Genomic DNA, 21862 nt, shown 5'->3' with positions numbered 1-21862 from the left:
CCTTTATATTCAAATATTGCACCTGGTTTCCCTGGTCTCCACACTGTCCGCTTCTTCATTGCTCCTGCACAACCTTTGTCCCGGATAGCTCTCTGTCTTTATGGTGGCCATGTTTAGCCACTGCTGCAGCCCTTCTTCGGGGGGAGTTAATCTAGCCAGGGAGGGGAGATGCATTTCGCCTCAACCCGACAGGCGGTCTCCCCCTTATTCCCCATCCCTTCAAGGTGGTTCTAGCCCCGTTCGAAGCCCTTTAATGGGAACAGCATGGATTGAAGCCGTGTACGATTGCAGTCTCTGGTTCGTCCTCAATGAAAACACCACCGGAAGTCCAAACATTTTTTTATATTTCATTTTCATAACAAAACAGTATGCAGCATTATCTGCAACAATTTAATAATTCTCTCCTCTCACCTGTGTTTCTTGGCGCTTTTTAATTGCATGTTTGTACAATTTGTGTAGTTTTCTAGCATCAAATTCAGTAAATTTGGAAACAAATATCCACAAATTCCTAAAATTGAAAAAGAAAAAGATTTAGTCTTAATTTTATGAAATCCCTTTAACAGATTATATTTCTCAACTATCAGTAAATTACTGCTATGATTCAACACTGCCTTATTTATTGGATGTTCTTATTCAAAGACCAATTTTTATCTTATTCCAGATAAAAAATGAACTCGGTAGCTAATTATGGAATAATCTGCACAAAAATATAAGTCTTAAACTGGCCAGAGAATACTTGGTTCCAACATATTATTTTAACATAGTAGCAGTTGTAACAGAGATCAACTTCCACCTAGTGGTAATCCTATTAACTGTTTAATGATAAAGCAACTAAAAGCTCGATAGATCTGTGTATTTACTTACTTTCTCCACTGTTTAATTTGTTCGGGATTTGTGTATTCTTTTAGACATTCAGTTATATGGTCTCCAATTTTTATGAGACACTGTCTAGTATGTTCTAGTTGTTCCCTTTCTGAAAGTCCTTTCTCTGGTCTATCCAGCTGTTTTAATGCTGCTTTGACAGGCCTCATTCTTTCTTTGCACTATAAAAAAATGATATTCATATATTCACAAACAATATTGTTTTGTTAAACAAGTTGATCCTTACATATACACTAACATTTACAGAAGATTCTACTTACCACCGTTCTCTTATACTGAAAGCTTTCTATTACAAATTAATTTAACTTTCAATTTTATATTAAAGTTCAGATTAAAATAATATTTAAAACTAACTATGCACAAGTAGATCAGAATTACTGAAATGCTGGAAAATGGAAAAAGCAAACAAATTTCAGAAGTACTTTTTGCAACTTCTATCAAGTTTTTCCAATTATTTCAGGGTCATGGGCACATTTTGAACTGGGAAAGTGTCATAGGATCATTAACTATGCTCTTAAGTGCAACTCCCTTTCTATTCTTTTGAAATAACAATGAATAAGTAGTTACAACTTTCCTATGATTTTGAAATCTCAACTAAGATCCCATGCTGACAGTTTCTACAGGTATGATTAATCTTCAGAAAGCCCTTTTAATAATCTTTAGTAAGTGGGATGGTCTGTTGTGACAGGAACAATACAAAGGCTAGGCCATGTATATTTGACATAGTACAGATTGTCGTAAAGAGGATGTTTGATAAGAAGGAACTCAGTAAAATTATGATTTCCTTTTTTATCACAAGTTGACCTGTGTGATTCCTTTTCCTCATCTAATTTTGCTCTTTCCAGCAACACAAATGAGAAATCAAAACAAAAAGAATCTCAACCCATCTACAAAGCCTACTTTGCAATTATTTATAATTTATGAAGAACAAAACAAAAATCCAAGAATGCTCAATATGTATAGTATCAGTAAAAGGCAAAGGATCTTTTAATAATATAATTGTTCCATAGATCTAAAGAAATATAGTATATGTATATGTAAATATATGCATGTTTAATGCATTTTTGGAATTTTAGTTAAAAATCAATCGTATGCAATTCACTCTGCATATAATTCACATGGGGCCAAATCCCAGGCAAATGTATAGTTAAAGTCTCTCAAACATCTAATTTAAAGTTCGGTAAAATAATTCAACATTCAATGCTGCAAGAGTTATCCTCCTAAAAGATCTAAAGGGTTAAGGTCAGCAATGGCTAACCTTTTCGTTGTTGCGTGCTGAAAATGTGTGTGTGCATGCACTCATTATGCAATGAGCACGCAACTACCCCCTGCCCCATGTGCATGCACGGCAGATACCCAACAATCAGCTGACTGGTGGGAGGCGCATGTGCAGTGGACCTGATCCAGGGTGGCAGCACGCATGCCGGCAGAAATGGCTCTGCGTGCCACTTCTGGCACACGTATCATAGGTTCACCATCACGGGTTAAGGTGATAAGCCAGGATTAGGAAGATCAAGTTTGTAGTTCAACTTCAGTCATGGAAGCTCACTGGGTGACTTTAGAATAGTCACTCTCTCTCAGCTCAGCCCACCTCATGAAGTAATTCTTGTACAAAAACTAAAAGTCTAATATGAAAAGCAGTATATCCATTTATCAAATAACAACAGATAGTCAGTCTATCATAATCACCCAACATCTTGGCCAGCAATGCCATTTTGTAGAAGGAAACTTTGTGGAGATGTCAATGGTGCATCAGAGCCCAACTAAACTTTGCAAAATTTTGCCTGCTGAGAAAAATTCTACCTCTCAACACTCCTTTGCTCCCGTATTAGTTGATGTTGCTGGTGATAAAACACCACTTTTCTAAAAATCTGCCAGAGCTCCAAATTCATTAGTTATTTACCTCTATATGGATGTTTTCCCCTGACAACAGATTGCACATATATAATTCACAATAAGACAAACTAAGTGGTATGATCAAATAACAATGCTAGTACTGAAGATAATCTTACTATACTGAACGTTTTCTGATCCAACTCTTCCGAATCTTCTGATATAGGAACAGGTTCACTGCTTGCTGTTATATGAAGAGGTGTGTCTGCTGAAGGGATTTTCTTTATTTTGTCTTTGCTGTCAGATTTATAATCATTTGTCTACAAATAAAAAAAATTAAGTGCTTGAAATGCTGCCAACAATGAAATATATTGGACAGTCAACATTTTACATATGCTTTGTTATTCTACAGCACCCTGAACTGCCTAGATTTCATTCAGAGTGAATCAATGAGGAACACCCCCTCCAAGTGAAGCATAGAATGGGGATGCAGAACCTCAGTTGCAAATTTGAGTGTTCTACTCACTCCTCAATATGGGATAGATTTGCCAATATGTTTCAAAAGCTGTAACTAAACTAAAATATTTTATGCAAGGAAAAGAAAAAACTTTAGCATTATTTCATTTTGATTAAATGTTGCTGTTTTTCCTGCCCCATATACATTTGGAGTGGAGCTCCTGACATAACATGTGGATAACTGGAAAAGACTGGCTAGCTCTTGAGTATTAGAATATGGCCCTGTCTATAAAAGAGATCAGGCAATCTAACAGGGCTTAATTACCTTTTCTTCTTTAACTTCTTTTTCTTTGTGGGTGTATTCTTTCCCTTTGCTTTCCCTCTTTTCTTTCGTATCTTTTTCTTTCATCTCCTTCTTGTCCTCTTTTTCTTTTTTCTCCCTTTTTAGTTCCTTTTTATTTTCCTTAGTTTCTCTTTTTTCATCAGCCTGCTTTTTCAAGGCAATATCTGCATCAAGATTTTCTTCATTTTCTTTCTCCATTTTTATCTTACTTGAATTTTTCAAAGAAACCATTTCATCCTATAACATATAAATATATTCGCTGAAATGAAAAATCTAAACATTTCATTGGCATATAAATACAAGAGTGATATCCATCAGAAACAGCAGGAAAACAGTGATATTATTTAGTAATTTTGTCATTAGTTTTGACATGTTCTTATTTTATTCCACTTGTCAGTTATTAGCTTTTTTTTTTGGCATCTCTTATTGCTCAGAGATTGGATTTGGAGTGTTAAAATCACTGGACATTCTTTGCTATTTGAATCTAATTTTTAAATTGTTTCTATTTATAATCAGAGATGAAGGAAACAATACTTAAAAGTATCTACCATTTCCCAATTTATTATATTATTTTCTATTAATATATTTCATTAAAACAAAAATCTTTTCAAGCAACAGTTTACAATTACAATTTTAAATAGTTGTTTAATCACTGCTTATTTTTTGTTCAGCCTAGCAATCACAGGAAACGTAAAAAAATAAAAAAATCTGGTAGAATTTGAATGTCTAATAGTTAATTCTACTTTTTATCTTAATACTTATTCTTCCATTCTTTTTTACTATTTATCATCTTAACTGCATATTTTCTTAGTCTCTGCTTTTAATGTTTTAATATTTTTATTAGAATGTTGCATTTTGACCATGTTAAGAGGCCCTTCTTTGATCAAAATCCCAGCCATATTTTTTAAGACTTTAAGAAACAAATAAATTTCAATCTTATTTTGTAATGTAGGAATGAAAACAAGCAGGAAACTTGGGATTACTAAGACTGCAATTTCTGATTCTTAACTTAGGAAACTTTAAATAATGTTACATTTTTGAGGTAAAAAAGCATTTAAAAACCTTAACTACTGTTTTTTGCACTAAATAAAATATCTTCTTAAAAATTTATATTTTAAATGATTTTGAGGTCATAAGCACTTTCAAAAACACAAGAATAAAATGTCCTAAATATATGCAATGTTCCACTACCATTTAGTGATGACTTCTAATAAGAGACATTTGTTAAAACAGGTTTAACAAAAAAATCTTATTTCACTTTTATGCTGATTGCATTCTTCAAGTTGTTGCCTTAGAGAGCTAGTTTACCATGGGATCCAAAACACAAATACACCAGAAATCAACTTAGAAATTTCATTTAGGTCCTGAAGCTGTGTTTTGATATCAGTTTTATACCATTTTTCTCAGTATGAAGACTGAATAAAATGTAATAAAAAAGCTAAATAAATTTAGTAGATAACATTTTCAATATATTTACCTTGCTATCTTCTTCTTCTTCTTCTTCCTCTTCATCAGACTTATCTGAAGGTGGTGGTGATGAGTCACTCTTTAATTCCTCTTTCATTTTTATTGCTTTTATGGCCTTGCTCTTTTTCATTCTTATCTTTCTTCTCTTTGAACCTCCCTAAATATCAGAAAAGCTTTGTGAGTATTTTTAGTGTCTTATTGTTTCTAAAAATCAATGAGTTATATGTTTAAAATTTTAGAAATAACAAGAACCATAACCAGAGCTAATTAGTAAACAAGCATAAACAATTTGTTCAGGGAAAATCCTGATTTAACGTATCTTTATTTGGACAGATATAGAGATAATTTCAAAATGTAAACAATGTGAACAGATATATTACATATATATAAAATGAACATTGAGCGTACTGGTTTTTGCTGCAACAAAAGTTACTTACTATTCCAGAAAGTCTTTGTGCTTCTTTTCTTGCAATGTCCTTATTCAATAATTTTATGAGGTAGTCTGCACGGGTTTGCAACTGTTTGGCTTGGGGTTTCTTATCTGGGTCATCTGGTAGAATCTGAAAGCACAATTTAAAATATTTTCTTCAGAATATATTAGTAGCAATATAATCATAGGGACAGAAAAGCTAAAATTGAAAATACATCATAGATCTTTATATATTTTTTATTTGGTTCAAATCTGATGCTGCCCATTTCAAATTGATTCTGAGAGGCTCACAATATAATGTATTCACATTAAAGTAGAATGTTTTGATCTATTTAAGTTAAAGCTATCCACTGCCATAGCCGAACCTCTAAGCATAATCTTTGAAAAATCTTTCAAGACCAGCTCCTTGCCAAAGCTATGGTCACAACCATGGTCATCCCCATCTTCAAAAAGAGAGACCCCAGCCTAGTTGAAAATTACAGACCAATCCCTTTATGCTGCGTCACCTGTAAAGTCATGGAATCAATTATTAACCAATCCATTATCCTCCACTTAGAAACAAACAACCTACTCTCTAATAAACAATTTGGTTTCAGAAAAAAACTATCCTGTAATCTGCAACTCTTACACTGCAAAAACATATGGACTACACAACTCGATCAGGGCAAAGCAATAGACGCAATCTACATAGACTTCTGTAAAGCCTTTAATTCAGTGGTACACGACAAACTACCACTAAAACTAAAATCTTATGGTATCTCTGGACACCTGCATAACTGGATAGAAGCATTCCTATCAAACAGACAATGAATGGTCAAATTGTACCTGTCAACAGTGGTGTACCCCAGGGCAGTGTTCTAGGACCAACACAAACGACCTCTGATCATATTAAGAGCAACTGTGTTCTCTTTGCTGATGATGTAAAGCTATTCAACACCATAGACAATATTGCTACCCTTCAAAAAGACCTCGACTATGTATCAGAATGGTCAAACAAATGGCAACTTCAAATCTCAACAAATAAATGCTCTGTCCTACATATTGGCAAAAAAAATCAGAAAAAAAAACACCAAGCTGAATAGTCAAGACCTTGTTGATGATCCAAACTCTGTCAAAGACCTTGGAGTACTCATCTCTAATGATCTAAGTGCGAGAGACCACTGTAACTACATAGCCAAAAAGGCATTAAGAGTTGTTAACCTACTCCTATGTAGCTTTTTCTCTGGTAATATCACACTACTAACTAGAGCATACAAAACATTTCCTAGACCAATACTCAAATACAGCTTCAACCATAACAATACAAGAGCAGACAATAGATACAAACTCAAGGTTAACCACACCAAACTTGATTGTAGGAAATACGACTTCAGCAAGAGAGTGGTCAATGTCTGGAATGCACTACCTGACTCTGTGGTTTCTTCCCCAAACCCCAAAATTTTTAACCTTAAGACTGTCTACTATTGACCTCACCCCTTTCCAAAGAGGTCTGTAGGGGGCGTGCATAAGTACACAAACATGCCTACCGCCCCATCCTATTGATTCTTTTTATTTTTCTTATATGTATCCATTTCATGTATTCATAACTATGTTTATACTTATACCTATTATCTTGTAAGCGATTGACAAATAAATAAATAAATATATCTATATAGTGCAATACATAGAAACACTGAGATATAATTTTTGTTGTGGGAAAAATAGGAGAGGAAGGAATATTATATTTTCATCACCTTGAGTTATAAAATAATATATATGGGATAAAATGAACAATAAACAAATACTCCTGCATGACCAAGAAAGAAAACTTACATATACAGATGAAATGGAACAATACGGAATTAAACGTAAAGTTCCTATTCATTCTTGTAATATACTGGTGTATATATACTAGTAATATATTGGTACTATACAGTAAAATGTACATTCAATTTGTGGCACTTTCTCTTATGGACATGTACTGAATCATGTAGATGGCATTATTGAGGACAGGTTATTTACATTTTGATGGCTTTGAAATATTTTGTTGATTAAAATGCAGCAAAAAGGTAAGAGGAACCCATATAACAATATTTTCCTTATTTTTTCTGTAGACACCATGGAAACAGTAAAAACATAAAATCCCAATTAAATTACCTAAGATAGTATGGCATCAGCTAATCTCTCACTACACAGTTCCAAAAAAATAAATAAATAACTATGAACACTCCACTAAGAAACAGCTTTAATCTTTCAAGCAACATTATATTCAATGAATAGAAAAAGGACTTACCTTGTGTGTCAAGCTGAGATCTGGGTCCATTTTTATCATTTCCCAGCTACCATATCCATACTCATAAATGCCTATTAGAAGGTTGGAATCATCTTCTTTACCCCAATCCATATCAAAATGAGCAGCCTTAGTGTGACAAGGAATGGTGTATCTAAATAAAAAATGAGTATGCTTCAGAAGTAATGTCTAAGAGTAGAACATAAGCATTAAAAAACAGAAAGAACATGTTTAACTAAACATTTATTACTATTGTAAACTTATTTCTCCACTGTATATTAACAGTTCTGTGAAAACCGATAGATGATGAATGATCTGTGATTATTTGGGGAGCATTAAAATGTTTAACATGGGTGCAGTGATATACACTGATCATTATACCACAGTCACTTTAATAGTGTCACCAAATTGGCAATAGGATCACAAGCTCAGGAGCTAGTTCAGAATTCAGCCACAATAAAATAAAATGTGTGAATGAAATCACTTGCCAGCATGACTACGATTTTCAAAATTTCTACTTAAGGAAACAAGTATAGACATACAAACCTCTTCCTTTCCTCTGGATCTGAAGGAATGGATTTATGCAATGGTTCCAGCTCTTCTTCATGTGAGATGACCAATTTTGCATTTACCTGTACCCCTGATATTCGGAATGTTGGGCCTTTAACTTTTCCAAGTCTACCTCCTTAAATTTAGAATGCAACAAAGGAAAAGTATTAGACTTTCTTATTCTCTTTATATAAATAATCCAAAATGTGAAAAAAACAAAAGGCCCTACAGTTCAATACAAAACCACCCAAGGAGATACAGCCAATTAAATGAAATTATGTCTCAAAAATAAATAATGCATAAAATATAAACAAAGTGACTAGAAATGCTGACTTTTAAAAATATGAGGTAAAACAAATGAAACAATAATTATGAATATAGTCCTTGACCTATGACCACAATTGAACCAAAATTTCTGTTGCTAAGCAAGGGAACTGTTAAGCATCTTTTGCTGCATTTTACTACCTTTTTTGCCACAAATCACCCTAGCTGTTAAGTGTGGCTGTTAAGAGAATCTGGCTTCCCTCATTGACTTTGCTTATTGGAAGCCAGCTGGGAAGCTTACAAACTGTGACCACATGACTCTAAAACAGGGCATCTGTCATAAATGCATGCCAGGTGTCAAAAGCCTGAATTTTTCATCATATGACCATGAAGTTCCTACAACAGTTGTAAATGTGAAAAATGGCCCTAAGTCACTTTTTTCAGTGCTGGTGTAACTTTGGACAGTCACTAAAGGAATGGTTACAAGTTAAGGACTACCTATATCATATCTTACCACTGTACCACCTAATACTGGTAATATTAAGTATACAGGTAGTACTTGAGTTATGACTATTTGTTCAGTGACTGTTCGAAGTTACCACAGTACAAAACAATAGCAATAGCACTTAGGCTTATATACTGCTTCATAGTGCTTTATAGCCCTCTCTAAGTAGTTGGCAGATTCAGCATATTGCCCCCAACAGTCTGGGTCCTCATTTTACTGACCTCTGAAGGATGGAAGGCTGAGTCAACCTTGAGCTGGCGAGAGTTGAACTGCTGGCAGCCAGCAGAATTAGCCTGTAATACTGCATTCTAACCACTGTGCCACCTTGGCTCCAAATAACGCTTATGTCCAGACTCTGAAATTAAAGTCACCTGGCAGGCACATGATCAAAATTTGGGTGCCTGGCAGCCCAGCCCGACTTATGACTGCAGGGGTACTTCAACTCCCCTCCTTCCTCGGTCACATACCTCCACCATCTCTGTCCTCTTGGCCCTTTGCACTCCACACCCAGCTGACCTCTGCTGTCTAATTGCTCCTGATGCTGACCAAGCATCCTATACTGGTCCTTCAAAAGGCAGCTGCTGACTGCACATGGCTTGATTGCATGTGACAGTTTCCTCACAAGACCTGGAGAAGACCTCATGCAGACAGCAGCTGCATTGCAAAGGCCCACATCAGCAACAACAAGAAGAACATAGCAAGCCACCTCAAACAGTGGAGCACTGGGTGGCAGAAGCCTTGTAGTACAGGTTGGTGAGGATGGCTAAGTCTTTCTGGAGTAGCTGAAGCTTTCATGACAAGGTGCTGAGGATTCCTGAGATGGTTGTGGCTTCATTGGGCTGGGATTGGCTGCATGTTGCAGCTCAGGGACTTCTTGCAGGCCAAAAAGCACTGCACACCAAAAAGCCAGAGCTGCAGAATGGCAAACAGCCATTGGACTATGCAGCTCTGCAAGGCAGTTGCAAGAAAGCCAAAATGGCAGAGATGGTGAAGAATAGGCAGTTAATGGTAAGCAGAAGGGGAAGACAGTCCTTTATCTTAGAAGAACTGAGGCTCAGGATTGGAAAGAGCCAAGCCAGGAATAGTCTGGATAGGATTGAGTCCTTGACTAACAACAGGCGGGAGTCGGTTAATGATAGCAAAAGAGAATTTGGGATTGCTATCACTAAGTTATGCATTCATGTGATGTCATGCTTTATGTCATACTTTATGTCAATGCTTAATGACAGAAATTCTGGCTCCAATTGCCAATGTAACTTGTTAACTGTTAAATATGACACTATTTTTCTTCAAGTTTAATAGAGGCAGATCCATTCTTACATTCTTAAAACAATGATAAATTAGCCCAATAGATAAGAGTAGTTAATATAGCATTGGAGAAATACATTAATGGGTATATTTAGCATTAGCCAAAAGAGGCAAAGGAATGGGAGTTTCTGAAAATAATCTATTGTGTCTCCCATTCACTTTAGAACTATTTTTCACTTTTTAATTTTTGTGATTGTTGCCAGTAATGTTCTAAGATAACAAACATGCTATACTAGATATAACTGGAAACAGGAGAAAACACTACAACGAATGGGAAACTGCTGTCAGCCATATCAGTAATAACCTGTTCATAAACTCAAAGGCACGACCGGGGGATGTTATGATTTTTTATGGAGCAAAAAGGTGTAATCTGAACTCTTTACTTGGGTTCATAACCACATAACTGTTGCTGAGTACTATGTACCTGCTCTTTCTTGTCCAGATGAGTTGTCTTTCAAAGCTTTGAAGCATCCATTATGTACAAGCTCTCCAAGCCGCCGGAGATCTATCTCGGATTTATCCACTAATTCAGCATCTCTAGCTATGGCATCTAATCTGCAACAGGTTAACATTACAATTCCGGTTTCAATATACCAAACCTTTTACATCATTAAAACCACTAATTTACATAATTACAACCACTAATGCTAGACATTTCAACAAAGTTTCTAATAAGGAAAGAAAGGCAATCAATCCATCTCCTTCCAATAGTAATTGATATTTTCAGTAATGCATTTGACAGTTTTTTTCCTTATTTCCAAAGATTTTAATTGAAGGTCAAGAATACAAAAAATATCCCTATTTTTTGTGTGAGAGAGGGTGACATTGTTTTCTAAGCTTTTAGATCTCTAGTTTTTTAATTTGCCTTTTCATCCTTATTATTTTCTTATAATCTAAACTTGACAATCCTATTTACTGAATTTTAAATAGAAAAAATCCTTGTTGAAGAAATAAGTAAATGCTACTAGAATTCTGGTTTTCATGCACAGAACTGTATACATTTTCCTTTTGTTTGTCTTTTAAATAGCATTGGAATACTCCACTATAGATAGTTGAAAGAGAAATTCCACTTATTAGTTATTTACCTTTCAAGAGGCCCCCCAAATTTCTTGTAACTCTTGATAAACCTAAGAAAAACAATTTGATAAATTAAGAAGAAAATTATTCTTGTTTTAAAATAAACCAATATAAGCAAACACAAGAGAAAAGAAAAATATTTATCACTTAGAAAATAATGACAAATTAGAAATGAATGTCTCAAAGTTCATATGAAGACTATTAGAAAAGCTGGTGTGCATGCATAAGAATATTATCAGTTATTTTGTAATACCTAAATTGTATAACAGTACAAATTAACAAGGAACAAGTGATCATTTCATGATTTATCATTTATCAATTTGAAGAATGTTAGATATTTACTTAAACTATAACCCAAATCTAATTATTTTTTGCTGTTTGAATTTACAGAAGCATCCAACTATGCCTTTTAATTTCCAACTTAATAAAAACGGATTTTAATATATCAGAATTTTTCACGTTCACAAATGGAAAAAAAATACCATTTTGACACATATATAACACATATACTATGGGAGCATTTTTACTTTCTAAATTGAAATAGATTAGGATAATACACATTATGATGATGTTTTTCTTACCTCCGAATCTCTGCATCACTAAATCCTTTAATGTTTTCCCGGGGAATGGTACGTGGTCTTCCACGTTTTTTTGGTCGTTTTCTTTCTGAGACAGAATCACTATCTGATCCAGAATATCTTCTGTTTCTACAACGTCTTCCTTCATTTCCATTAAAACTTATCTATTTTTTTAAAAAAGAGTGCCAAAGTGCTCAAATTCAATCTTAATATTTAGTATTTCAAATAAACAATTGTTCCAAAACAAAAGACAGTGAAGAGGTGAACCCTTTTCAAAGGTCAAGCTTACTTGTTTTGCACAGTTTCTCATTCTTGGAAGCATATAAATTTCTTCCAATTCTTTTTGTCTTTCTTCTTCTTCTAATCTTCGTCTCTGGACCTCTGGAATTATTTCTTCCCAGTTTCTTGAATTTTGTTCAGGCTCCAATTCAATATCATCTTCATCCATATTGGAAAAGTTGGCTACCTGTAAAAATATTTTTTTATTAGACACAATATAAATGCACACATTATATAGTGTACATATTGTGACAAAATATATAAATAGACCCTTGCTTAAAATATTATGTAGATCTTTAGATATGACAAATCAATACTTTTGTTTCAAATCCCACAAAACAGAATTAGCAAGAACACAAGTAACTCATAATCAAAGTTAATCTAATTCTCCTGTGGTTTTTTTCTTTTGCCCCGATAGCCAAATATCTTCATTTGTAAGTTGAGAAAGAGTTGGAAGAACAGAAAGGAGAAAAATATTATTTTTTATTTTGTTGCAGGTTGCATATAACTTCAAAATCTATAAAGCTGTAGAAACTATATAAAATAGATTATATGTATATTCGGGTAACTATGGAGCGGAAAAAAAATCTGGATTTTTCATGTCAACAATTTGGATTGACAACTAAAGAATGAGAAATTTTATATGACTAATAGAAATATCCTCACTTATCAATTACAACCAAGGCCAGCAGTTAGTTACCTAGCTGTCGCTTGGTAACAAGGTCATAAAGTGAAATATGTGACTACACCCAATTTATGTCATCAGTTCTGTATAGTCATTAGGTGAACACCATGGTTGCTAAGCATAGCATCATGTGACTTTAGCTTGTGACTTCTGCCAGCTTCCCCATTGACTTTGCTTGCTGGAAGCCAGATATGAAGGTTGTAAATAGTGATCATGTGACCATTGTAAATACACACCAGATTCACAATCACATGATCATAAGTTCAAGGAGAAGTCATGAACCTTTTTTTCAGTGCCACTGTAATTATAAGTGAAGATTATATGTGTTGTACAAAGCCAAAGCCAATAAAATATTGAAAAGAAACCAATTCATTTAATTGTAATACAGGTGGGACCTCTGGTCGTGAACGCTTCCGTTTGTGACCAAAGGTTTTACTTCTGGTCGCAAATGGGTGCTCAGGTGGCAACCAAACACAGGCGCGGCGATTTGCTGTTCGGTGCCGATTTCCCCTTCTGCACCGCACCTTTTTTTTTTTTTTTTTCACACATGCACTTCTGGGGATGCCAAAATCAGGTGACGATCGAATTCTCGGAACGGATTACAGTTGTCACCAGAGGTTCCACTGTACTTGCATATTTGACCAGACATGCTTCAATTATTTCTATTCCTCTGCATTAAAAGCTCTAATGTAATGGAAATAAAGGCTAAACTAATTTAAATTAGAGCTCTATGTATGCTTATGTAGCAATGAATACCATCAAATGTAGAAATGCTCATTTACAAGTAAACATGCATGTTAATACCTTAAACTGAGACAACAATTCATCTCCCACACTTAATGGTCCAGTTTCATTTTCCCGCGTTTCAGCTCTCTTCAATATTTCATCTATGTCCATTTCCTAAAAATATAAAATAAAAATTATACAATTGAATTTTGGTTTTGAATTACAGATAAATAAAATGCAAGGAAGTTAATCTGCCTGTACCTGCGGTTCTTGTTCTTCCCCTTCTGGTTCTTTGAAAAGTTCCTCAGCACCAAACTTTAGAATAGCTGACAGTTCCTCTTTGTTAAAAGGAGTAGAGCTGAAAATGAAGCATAATAGTGCATAATAGGACTGCTGAGGATACTCAGCTGTATATATCAACCCAGGCCATTCATGTGATGCATCCTGGTATCTGGAGTGTGTGTAAGTCTGGATGAGGAACAGATTCAGGCTCAATTCTGACAAAACCAAGTGGTTCTTATAATCTGGGCCCCTTGGCTCTGTGGATATTTCATCCTTAGTTTTGTGCATAGGGCAGCAATCTGGGGCCTATTGTGGACTTATAGGTTCTCCTCAAAAACCAGGTGGTGGTTGTGGTCCAAACAGACTTCACATATAACCTTTGCAGCCATTACGCCCATTTGGGATCACAAAGCCATTCAGATGGTAATTTACACCATAGTCATTTCACAAACAGCCTCCTAGATCAGTCTACATGGAACTGTTCCTGAAGCCACTCTGAAGTGCTGGTAGCACAGGCAGTAATAAGTATGCACATTATTAACAATAGTAACATCACTGCTCTGAAAGCTGCACTGGTTATCATTAGCTTCCAGTGTAATTCCAAATGTTGACTACCATTCATACAAGTCTTCATAGCTCAAATATTAGTTTATTGGAAGAATTGCCCACCTCCAATATTTCAGTCTGCTCAATAAGTTCAGGAAAATTAGGTGAGATCTAGGACTTCTCAAATAAACAATGTCATCTCTTGGGACCTAAACCTGCTTTTTCAGTCACAGTACCTACATTCTGAAATACTAGAGATCCATATTGCTCCTCCGCCCACAATCAAAGTCACTAAACATCTGGCTACTCCCCTGTACCTTGGGATAGAGTGGTTATTGTCCCATGTAGAGTTTTTAAATTGTTTTCATGTATTTTTTTCTTCTGCATGCATATTTATGTTTTGTACTCTCATTCTATAATTTCTAGGTTTTAATGTGTAATTTGCCCAGAGTTGTCTGGAGTTGGGCAGTGTTTAAATAATCATAATAACTAAATATTAAAACATACAAAGCTGGAAAGGTTGGGAATTGCTTGTTTCTGACTGTCTATAACCAACATTTTTTTTTATTTTGCTCACACCCTTTTCTTTTTCAATATATATCCCCCTCACCATTTTTCTCCCTCTTTTTAGCAACTTCAATTTGGTCTCTATAGAATAGTTGTTATGGAAGAATGAAGCAATAGGTAGATATCTTCTTGCATATCCCAATAATTCAGGAATGAAGAGAAATGGGGATTCTCAGAAATATATATGAATATTTGTCAAAAGAACTACACCTCATTAATCAATACATTATTTTTGTACTTTAGGGAGGTCTATAACACCCACCCACACACTCATACCTAGAGGGTGCAGAGCCTGTATGTAATACAGTTTTTCCTGTAGTATCCATTCTCTGAATGACTAGATGATCCAAAACCATTTTCTTCTTGGCTCTCTCCAAAATATCTTCCTCTACTGATCCTTTGGTCACTAAACGATAAATGTTAACCTATGGGTAAAAGAAAAAAAGATTTATTAGTAACATAGCAAAACAGAAGTTACTATTTGGAGCAATATAGACTGCTCAAAAAAATAAAGGGAACACAAAAATAAGACATCCTAGATCTGAATGTATGAAATATTCTTATTAAATACTTTGCTCATTACATAGTTGAATGTGCAAAATCAACAAAATCACACAAAAATTATCAATGGAAATCAAATTTAGCAACCCATGGGGGTCTGGATTTGGAGTTACACTCAAAATTAAAGTGGAAAAAAACACTACAGGCTGATCCAACTTTGATGTAATGTCCTTAAAACAAGTCAAAATGAGGCTCAGTAGTGAGTGTGGCCTCCACATGCCTGTATGACCTCCCGACAATGCCTGGGCATGCTCCTGATAAGGTGGTGGATGGTCTCCTGAGGGATCTCTTCCCACACCTGAACAAAAGCACCCCCCAACTCCTGGACAGTCTGTGGTGCAATGTGGCATTGGTGGATGGAGCGAGACATGATGTCCCAGATGTGCTCAATTGGATTCAGGTCTGGGGAACGGGCAGGCCAGTCCATAGCATCAATGCCTTCATCTTGCAGGAACTGCTGACACACTCCAGCCACATGAGATGCAGCATTGTCGTGCATTAGGAGGAACCCAGGGCCAACCGCACCAGCATATGGTCTCACAAGGGGTCTGAGGATCTCATCTTGGTACCTAATGGCAGTCATGCGACCTCTGGCGAGCACATAGAGGGCTGTGCGGCCCCCTAAAGAAATGCCACCCTGCACCATTACTGAGGCACTGCCAAACCGGTCATGCTGGAGGATGTTGCAGGCAGGCAGAACATTCTCCATGGCGTCTCCAGACCCTGTCACGTCTGTCACATGTGCTCAGTGTGAACCTGCTTTCATCTATGAAGAGCACAGGGCGCCAGTGTCGAATTTGCCAATATTGGTGTTCTCTGGCAAATGCCAAACGTCCTGCACGGTGTTGGGATGTAAGCAGAACCCCCACCTGTGAATGTCGGGCCCTCATACCACCCTCATGGAGTCTGTTTCTGACCGTTTGAGCAGCCACATGCACATTTGTGGTCCGCTGGAGGTCATTTTGCAGGGCTCTGGCAGTGCTCCTTCTTTCCCTCCTTGCACAAAGGCGGAGATAGCGGTCCTGATTCTGGGTTGTTGCCCTCCTACGGCCTCCTCCACGTCTCCTGATGTACTGGTCTGTCTCCTGGTAGCGCCTCCATGCTCTGGACACTAAGCTGACAGACACAGCAAACCTTCTTGCCACAGCTCGCATTGATATGCCATCCTGGATGAGCTGCACTACCTGAGCCACTTGTGTGGGTTGTACACTCCGTCTCATGCTACCACTAGAGTGAAAGCACCGCCAGCATTCAAAAGTGACCAAACCATCAGCCAGAAAGCATAAGAACTGAGAAGTGATCTGTGGTCACCACCTGCAGAACCACTCCTTTATTGGGGATGTCTTGCTAACTGCCTATGCTTTCCACCTGTTGTCTATTCCATTTGCACAACAGCATGTGAAATTGATTGTCAATCAGTGTTGCTACCTAAGTGGACAGTTTGATTTCACAGAAGTGTGATTGACTTGGAGTTACATTGTGTTGTTTAAGTGTTCCCTTTATTTTTTTTGAGCAGTGTATATTCTGAAATGGAACAATATACATTGTATTATTTACAAATGTATTACATTTGAATCATATAGGTAGCACTGCTAGCTCCCACAACATGTCATTGCCTGCCCCCCCTCATATTTCAGGCATTTGGCAACTGGAGATCACCATTTGGAACTTTTTTTAGCTGCTTTCTGGCAAAAAAATGTCCACTCAGGAGAATGGAATGACTTAAATGATCACATGACTTGGACTTACAACCACATAATTTACTTAATGATCACCGTAAAAATGGTTGAAGAATCAGATCTGGTCTCATGGTGCCATTCAGGTACCAATGGGGATTGTTAGTCGAAAATTACTTGTCTCTAAACAGTTTAATATATGTACTTAAATGAACTATATGACCTATCTATTTTCAAGGAATAAAATTCTGCAGCAATGAACCACAAGAATAAGGCATCTTTAACTACCTTGATTTAACCATTCAATGAATCCAAATTAGAGATAAAATGCAGGAAAATTTAAATGTTTGTGTTCTAATAATATACCCAGCATCAAATTAGAATTTAAATTTCAAACCTGTTTTTTTTGTCCAATTCTGTGTGCTCTAGCCTGAGCTTGCAGATCATTTTGAGGGTTCCAGTCAGAATCAAATATGACAACAGTATCAGCAGATGCCAAATTTATACCTAGACCTCCAGCTCTTGTAGACAGTAAAAAGCAAAAATCCTGAAATTAAGAGAAGAATTAAATAGTGGAAAATGCATATGATACCGAACATATGTATGAGCTTAGCTGTCTAAATTAAATGGAAGGCAAATTTTAAGAGCTTTCTGTGTCCTTTTGCTGCAACCTCATAGGCTTCTGGATTTATGCAGCTCTATCTGATAGGCCTATTGCTTATATCAATGCCATAATTTAGTACAGTAAATTTCTAAGTTAACTTATTAATCTTTGTTTAGTGGGCTCAGGAAGATTGGGGCAGATGAGATCTGCAACACTAGCACCCGCTAAAGAGAAAAGAGGAGAGATAGAATGATGTATGAAAGCTTTGTTGTGTTTACCTGCTCCACCCAGTCATTGTTTTTACAATTACAAGAAACTGTTAATTTGATAGACATTCATTTTTAACAGGTACTCCTTTCTCAGCTAGCCTGTTAAATCGGGATTTTACCATGACAAAATATTACCCGTTGTGTTTGTTTCTTCATGTGTACAAGAAAAAATAAATTCAGCATATTAAGATTATTATTATTTTATTAGACTCATCCTTGTTATGGCAAGCTCAGACTTGACCAAGGATATCAACAAGTTAGCAGCCTGTTTAGAATTAATAGATGAGTTATCATCCTAAGGACTTGTAGGAAGTTATGATAGAATTTTCGGTAATCAACAAGAGCACTACCACTGGCCTCCTGAGATAGGGCTTTGAGTTGCCATTTCCCCCTAATGCAAGAGTACACCACCAAGAGAAAAGAGCAAAGGTGCTCTACAAAGCTCTTCATAAGAAACGATCTGTGCTGTAATGGTCTTCGGAAATGACTTTGGGAGGCAAGGCACCAAAACCCAAATGGGAACAATCAGATGAAAGACAGTTTATCCCACAATAAGAATGTGGATGGGACAAGAGACTTCCTAGTTTTTGGACTATAAAGGGCGTGGAAGTACTTTCAGACTTGCAAAATTCTGTTAATGTAACATTACAATAAAATAGAATGAAGTCATCTGGTCATGTTTACTGTTAGGTCTACTTCATAAGGCCGACATGTACCCTCCCATAATGAGCAATATCAACAGATTCTATTTCAGTAAAGCAGCAAAGCAAAGCCTTTCTGTTGGACACAACCATTCACTAACCCAGACTTCAAAGTATACATACTTTGAATCTTGACTTTTGAATCCCATGACTTTGATTTTAGACCCCTCAATTGACTGACAAACCTTCTATTTACACTCTGACTCCTGGATCCTAGTCTATTTTTTTTGTCTGTTGCTTTACATTTGGAAATTTAAAGCATACTTGCTTGAGTTTTGAAACTTACTTCTTGCTTGTATCTGTTTGTGCATGTTTAGTCTGGGACTACAACACTTATCTTAAAAAAAAAAAAGACAATTAACTGCCTACCTCAGAGGCTTCTGCATTAAAATGATCCAGTGCTTGTTTCCTCAATTCTCCTTTTATTGACCCATCTAGTCTCTGAGGGAGAAGTGGAGAAAGAAAACAATTGCGTAAACAAGTATGAATAATAAATAATTCAATAATGGAAACAAATGCAGTCACAGTCATGTAGCTAAAGAATAACGTTCTTACTTGAAAGGGAAACTGACGATATTTCAAATATTCAGCTAAGATGTCCAGCATCCGCACCATCTGAGAGAATATAAGTACTCTACTGCCACGCTCTCGTAAACGAATCAGCAGCTTGTCTAAAAGAATTAGCTTCCCACTACTCCGGATTAAGTTCTTTAAATGAAAAATAAAGTATTACACTTTCAAACAGTTTTCTGTTTTTGTTTGTTTTTAAAAAAATGTTTGACAGGAATATTATATTTACAAGACAACATTAATACATTTCTATGAGAATTTCTAGAAGACCAATATCTAAAAAAAACAAAAAACCCAAAGTGAAGTCAAAAAATTTATCTTACATATATTAATCCATACAAGTACACCATAAACTAAAGTTATGTAAAAGTAAGACAATTACTAAAGAAACCTCTTTAAAAGCCACTCATTGTACTATGTAACCACCACTTTGGACTAGTATTGGTACTACCTAGCAATGTTTTTACACAACCTTATGACAACTACTCACTCATATTTTGCTGTTGCACACAAGATAGAGAAATGGGTCTAAGCCAAAAAGTAGAATTGCCTAAGAACCCCTAGTAAAATAGAATTCTCATCAGGAATTTCCCATCTGGTCCCTCTGTGTAAGTCGGACCATCTCTAAATGTCTAAAGTCAATAAAGACTGAAATAGAAGAGATGCACTAGCATACCAGATTCTGGTATCTAGTCCTTATTACCAGTCTTGCAAATTAAGTTAGTCATTCATTTTTAAGGACAGTCAGATATAGAATGCATCCCAAGGTTATTCAGTTAGCATTTATCCTTGTGAAGACAATTTACAGATAGTACTTATGACCTCAATTGTGACCGGAATTTGTAGTGTAAGGCATTATAATCATAAATCAAATCAGACCTGATTTTACACTGTGAAGTAAAAAGTGAATTGCTGCAGTCATTAAGGAAATCATATATTCATTAAGTGAAACAGGCTTTTCTAATAGGCGTTTCTTGCCGGAAACGAACATAAAAGGTTGCAAATTGTGATCATGTGATATAGGATGCTGCAACCAATCGTGAATGAGAGCCAGTTGCCAAGTGCCTGAATTAGATCATATGACTATGGGGAAGTCACAACAATTGTAAGTGTGAGTATAAGTTTTAATTACTTTTTCTAAGGCCTTTTTTGAACTGTCATTAAGTGAATGGTTATATCAAGGATATTCATTTAATGATAGTTGTATCAAGGACTATTAGTATCCTGTAAAGGACATAGTACCTTTGTCCTTTAAATATTTATATACATACTTTCACATATTGTCCCCAATTCAACCTTACCTATAGTTATCATGAGAAAGTTATTATAAAGGGTATGCCTTCCTAGCTCTCTCTTTTTCAGCGCTATTGCTTATTTGCTTAATTTCTAACGGTTGCCATAAAACAAATTTACAAATAATTTCCGTTGCTTAATATAATTATAAATATTTAAAAAGTAAGCTTTCAGTTTTACGAAAGATGTTGAAATAAATTTCTGTGATCAAAATTTAAGACAACAGTTCTTTGCAGGCAAATATTCTTAAAGGCAACCCCATAGAGAATGCATTACAGTAATCCAATTAGGAAATGACTAGGAGTTGAGTTGAGTTGAGTGACTGTGAGCAGAGCACCCCATCCAGGAATAGGCATGACTGGTGCAAGACACAAAATTGTGTGAAGACCTTTATAGCCAATATTGTACACATGTTGTACTCTGACAATAAAAGTTTGAATTGACAACTACCCCCTAATTTTTGAGTCAAGAAAGACCCCCAGATTACATAGCGGATCTGTCTAGGCTCAAAAAACTCCCTCCAGCACCAAAGATCTGAAATTGGCAGTACCCAAATCCCAGAGCCACTCATTCTTGCTAGAGTTCTTAAGTGAAATGGATATCACTAATCTACTTATTTTCCTTTGCTTAGAACATAGGATAACAGAATTGGAAGGGACCTTTCCTTACTGAAATCGAAGTAAGCTATATCCATAGTATTTCCCTGACCCACTAATTTGGTCACTTTGTCAAAGAATGCAATGAGGCTTGATTATTCCATTTATTTTTCTGTTTTGTAAACTGTATAACTGAAAGAAGATATATGTAATATAACTGTAAAAATATAATAAAACCAGCACCTTGAGTAACAAATTACTATATTTCACTCAAAATAATGTGTGAATCTTGGAGTATGTAATACAACAATTTAATGGATATTTACCTGTAAGGCCTCCTGTTTGTTATAGAATTCATTATCATCTGGTGGCTTAATGAGGTAGCAATGATTACAACACTTTTTGAGCTCCATCATGATATTCAGAAAGCCTGAGGTACTGCCTTTTGATCCCTTACTTAGGGCTTTGTAATTCCTTGTTAAAATCCACCTATGACATTAAAAACATTGTTAATAACAAGTCAGTAGAAAACAGAACATAAAACAA

At 35.8% G+C, this 21862-nt stretch overlaps 1 protein-coding gene across 3 annotated transcripts in view; it reads right to left on the bottom strand.

Annotated features, from left to right (window-relative positions):
• The window catches only part of CHD1 (chromodomain helicase DNA binding protein 1), a 62929-nt gene that overhangs the window by 6303 nt on the left and 34764 nt on the right, over positions 1-21862 (bottom strand). For all 3 annotated transcript variants that reach the window (XM_026719405.2, XM_026719423.2, XM_087927017.1), the window contains 19 exons: positions 21643-21805; positions 19413-19565; positions 19227-19298; positions 17681-17830; positions 15323-15471; positions 13913-14009; positions 13730-13825; positions 12251-12427; positions 11965-12125; positions 11392-11433; positions 10731-10861; positions 8227-8365; positions 7684-7834; positions 5419-5541; positions 4992-5138; positions 3497-3751; positions 2895-3035; positions 865-1043; positions 412-508 (listed from right to left, as the gene is read on the bottom strand). In XM_026719405.2, the coding sequence (XP_026575190.1) occupies positions 412-508; positions 865-1043; positions 2895-3035; positions 3497-3751; positions 4992-5138; positions 5419-5541; positions 7684-7834; positions 8227-8365; positions 10731-10861; positions 11392-11433; positions 11965-12125; positions 12251-12427; positions 13730-13825; positions 13913-14009; positions 15323-15471; positions 17681-17830; positions 19227-19298; positions 19413-19565; positions 21643-21805 (2623 nt within the window). The remainder of the gene's footprint in view (positions 1-411; positions 509-864; positions 1044-2894; positions 3036-3496; positions 3752-4991; positions 5139-5418; positions 5542-7683; positions 7835-8226; positions 8366-10730; positions 10862-11391; positions 11434-11964; positions 12126-12250; positions 12428-13729; positions 13826-13912; positions 14010-15322; positions 15472-17680; positions 17831-19226; positions 19299-19412; positions 19566-21642; positions 21806-21862) is intronic.

Source organism: Pseudonaja textilis, chromosome 2 (assembly GCF_049901715.1).
Source record: "Pseudonaja textilis isolate UNSWEBS1 chromosome 2, rPseTex1.2, whole genome shotgun sequence".
Classification (NCBI taxonomy): Eukaryota; Metazoa; Chordata; class Lepidosauria; order Squamata; family Elapidae; genus Pseudonaja; species Pseudonaja textilis.
This window is presented reverse-complemented; position numbering and strand designations above follow the sequence as displayed.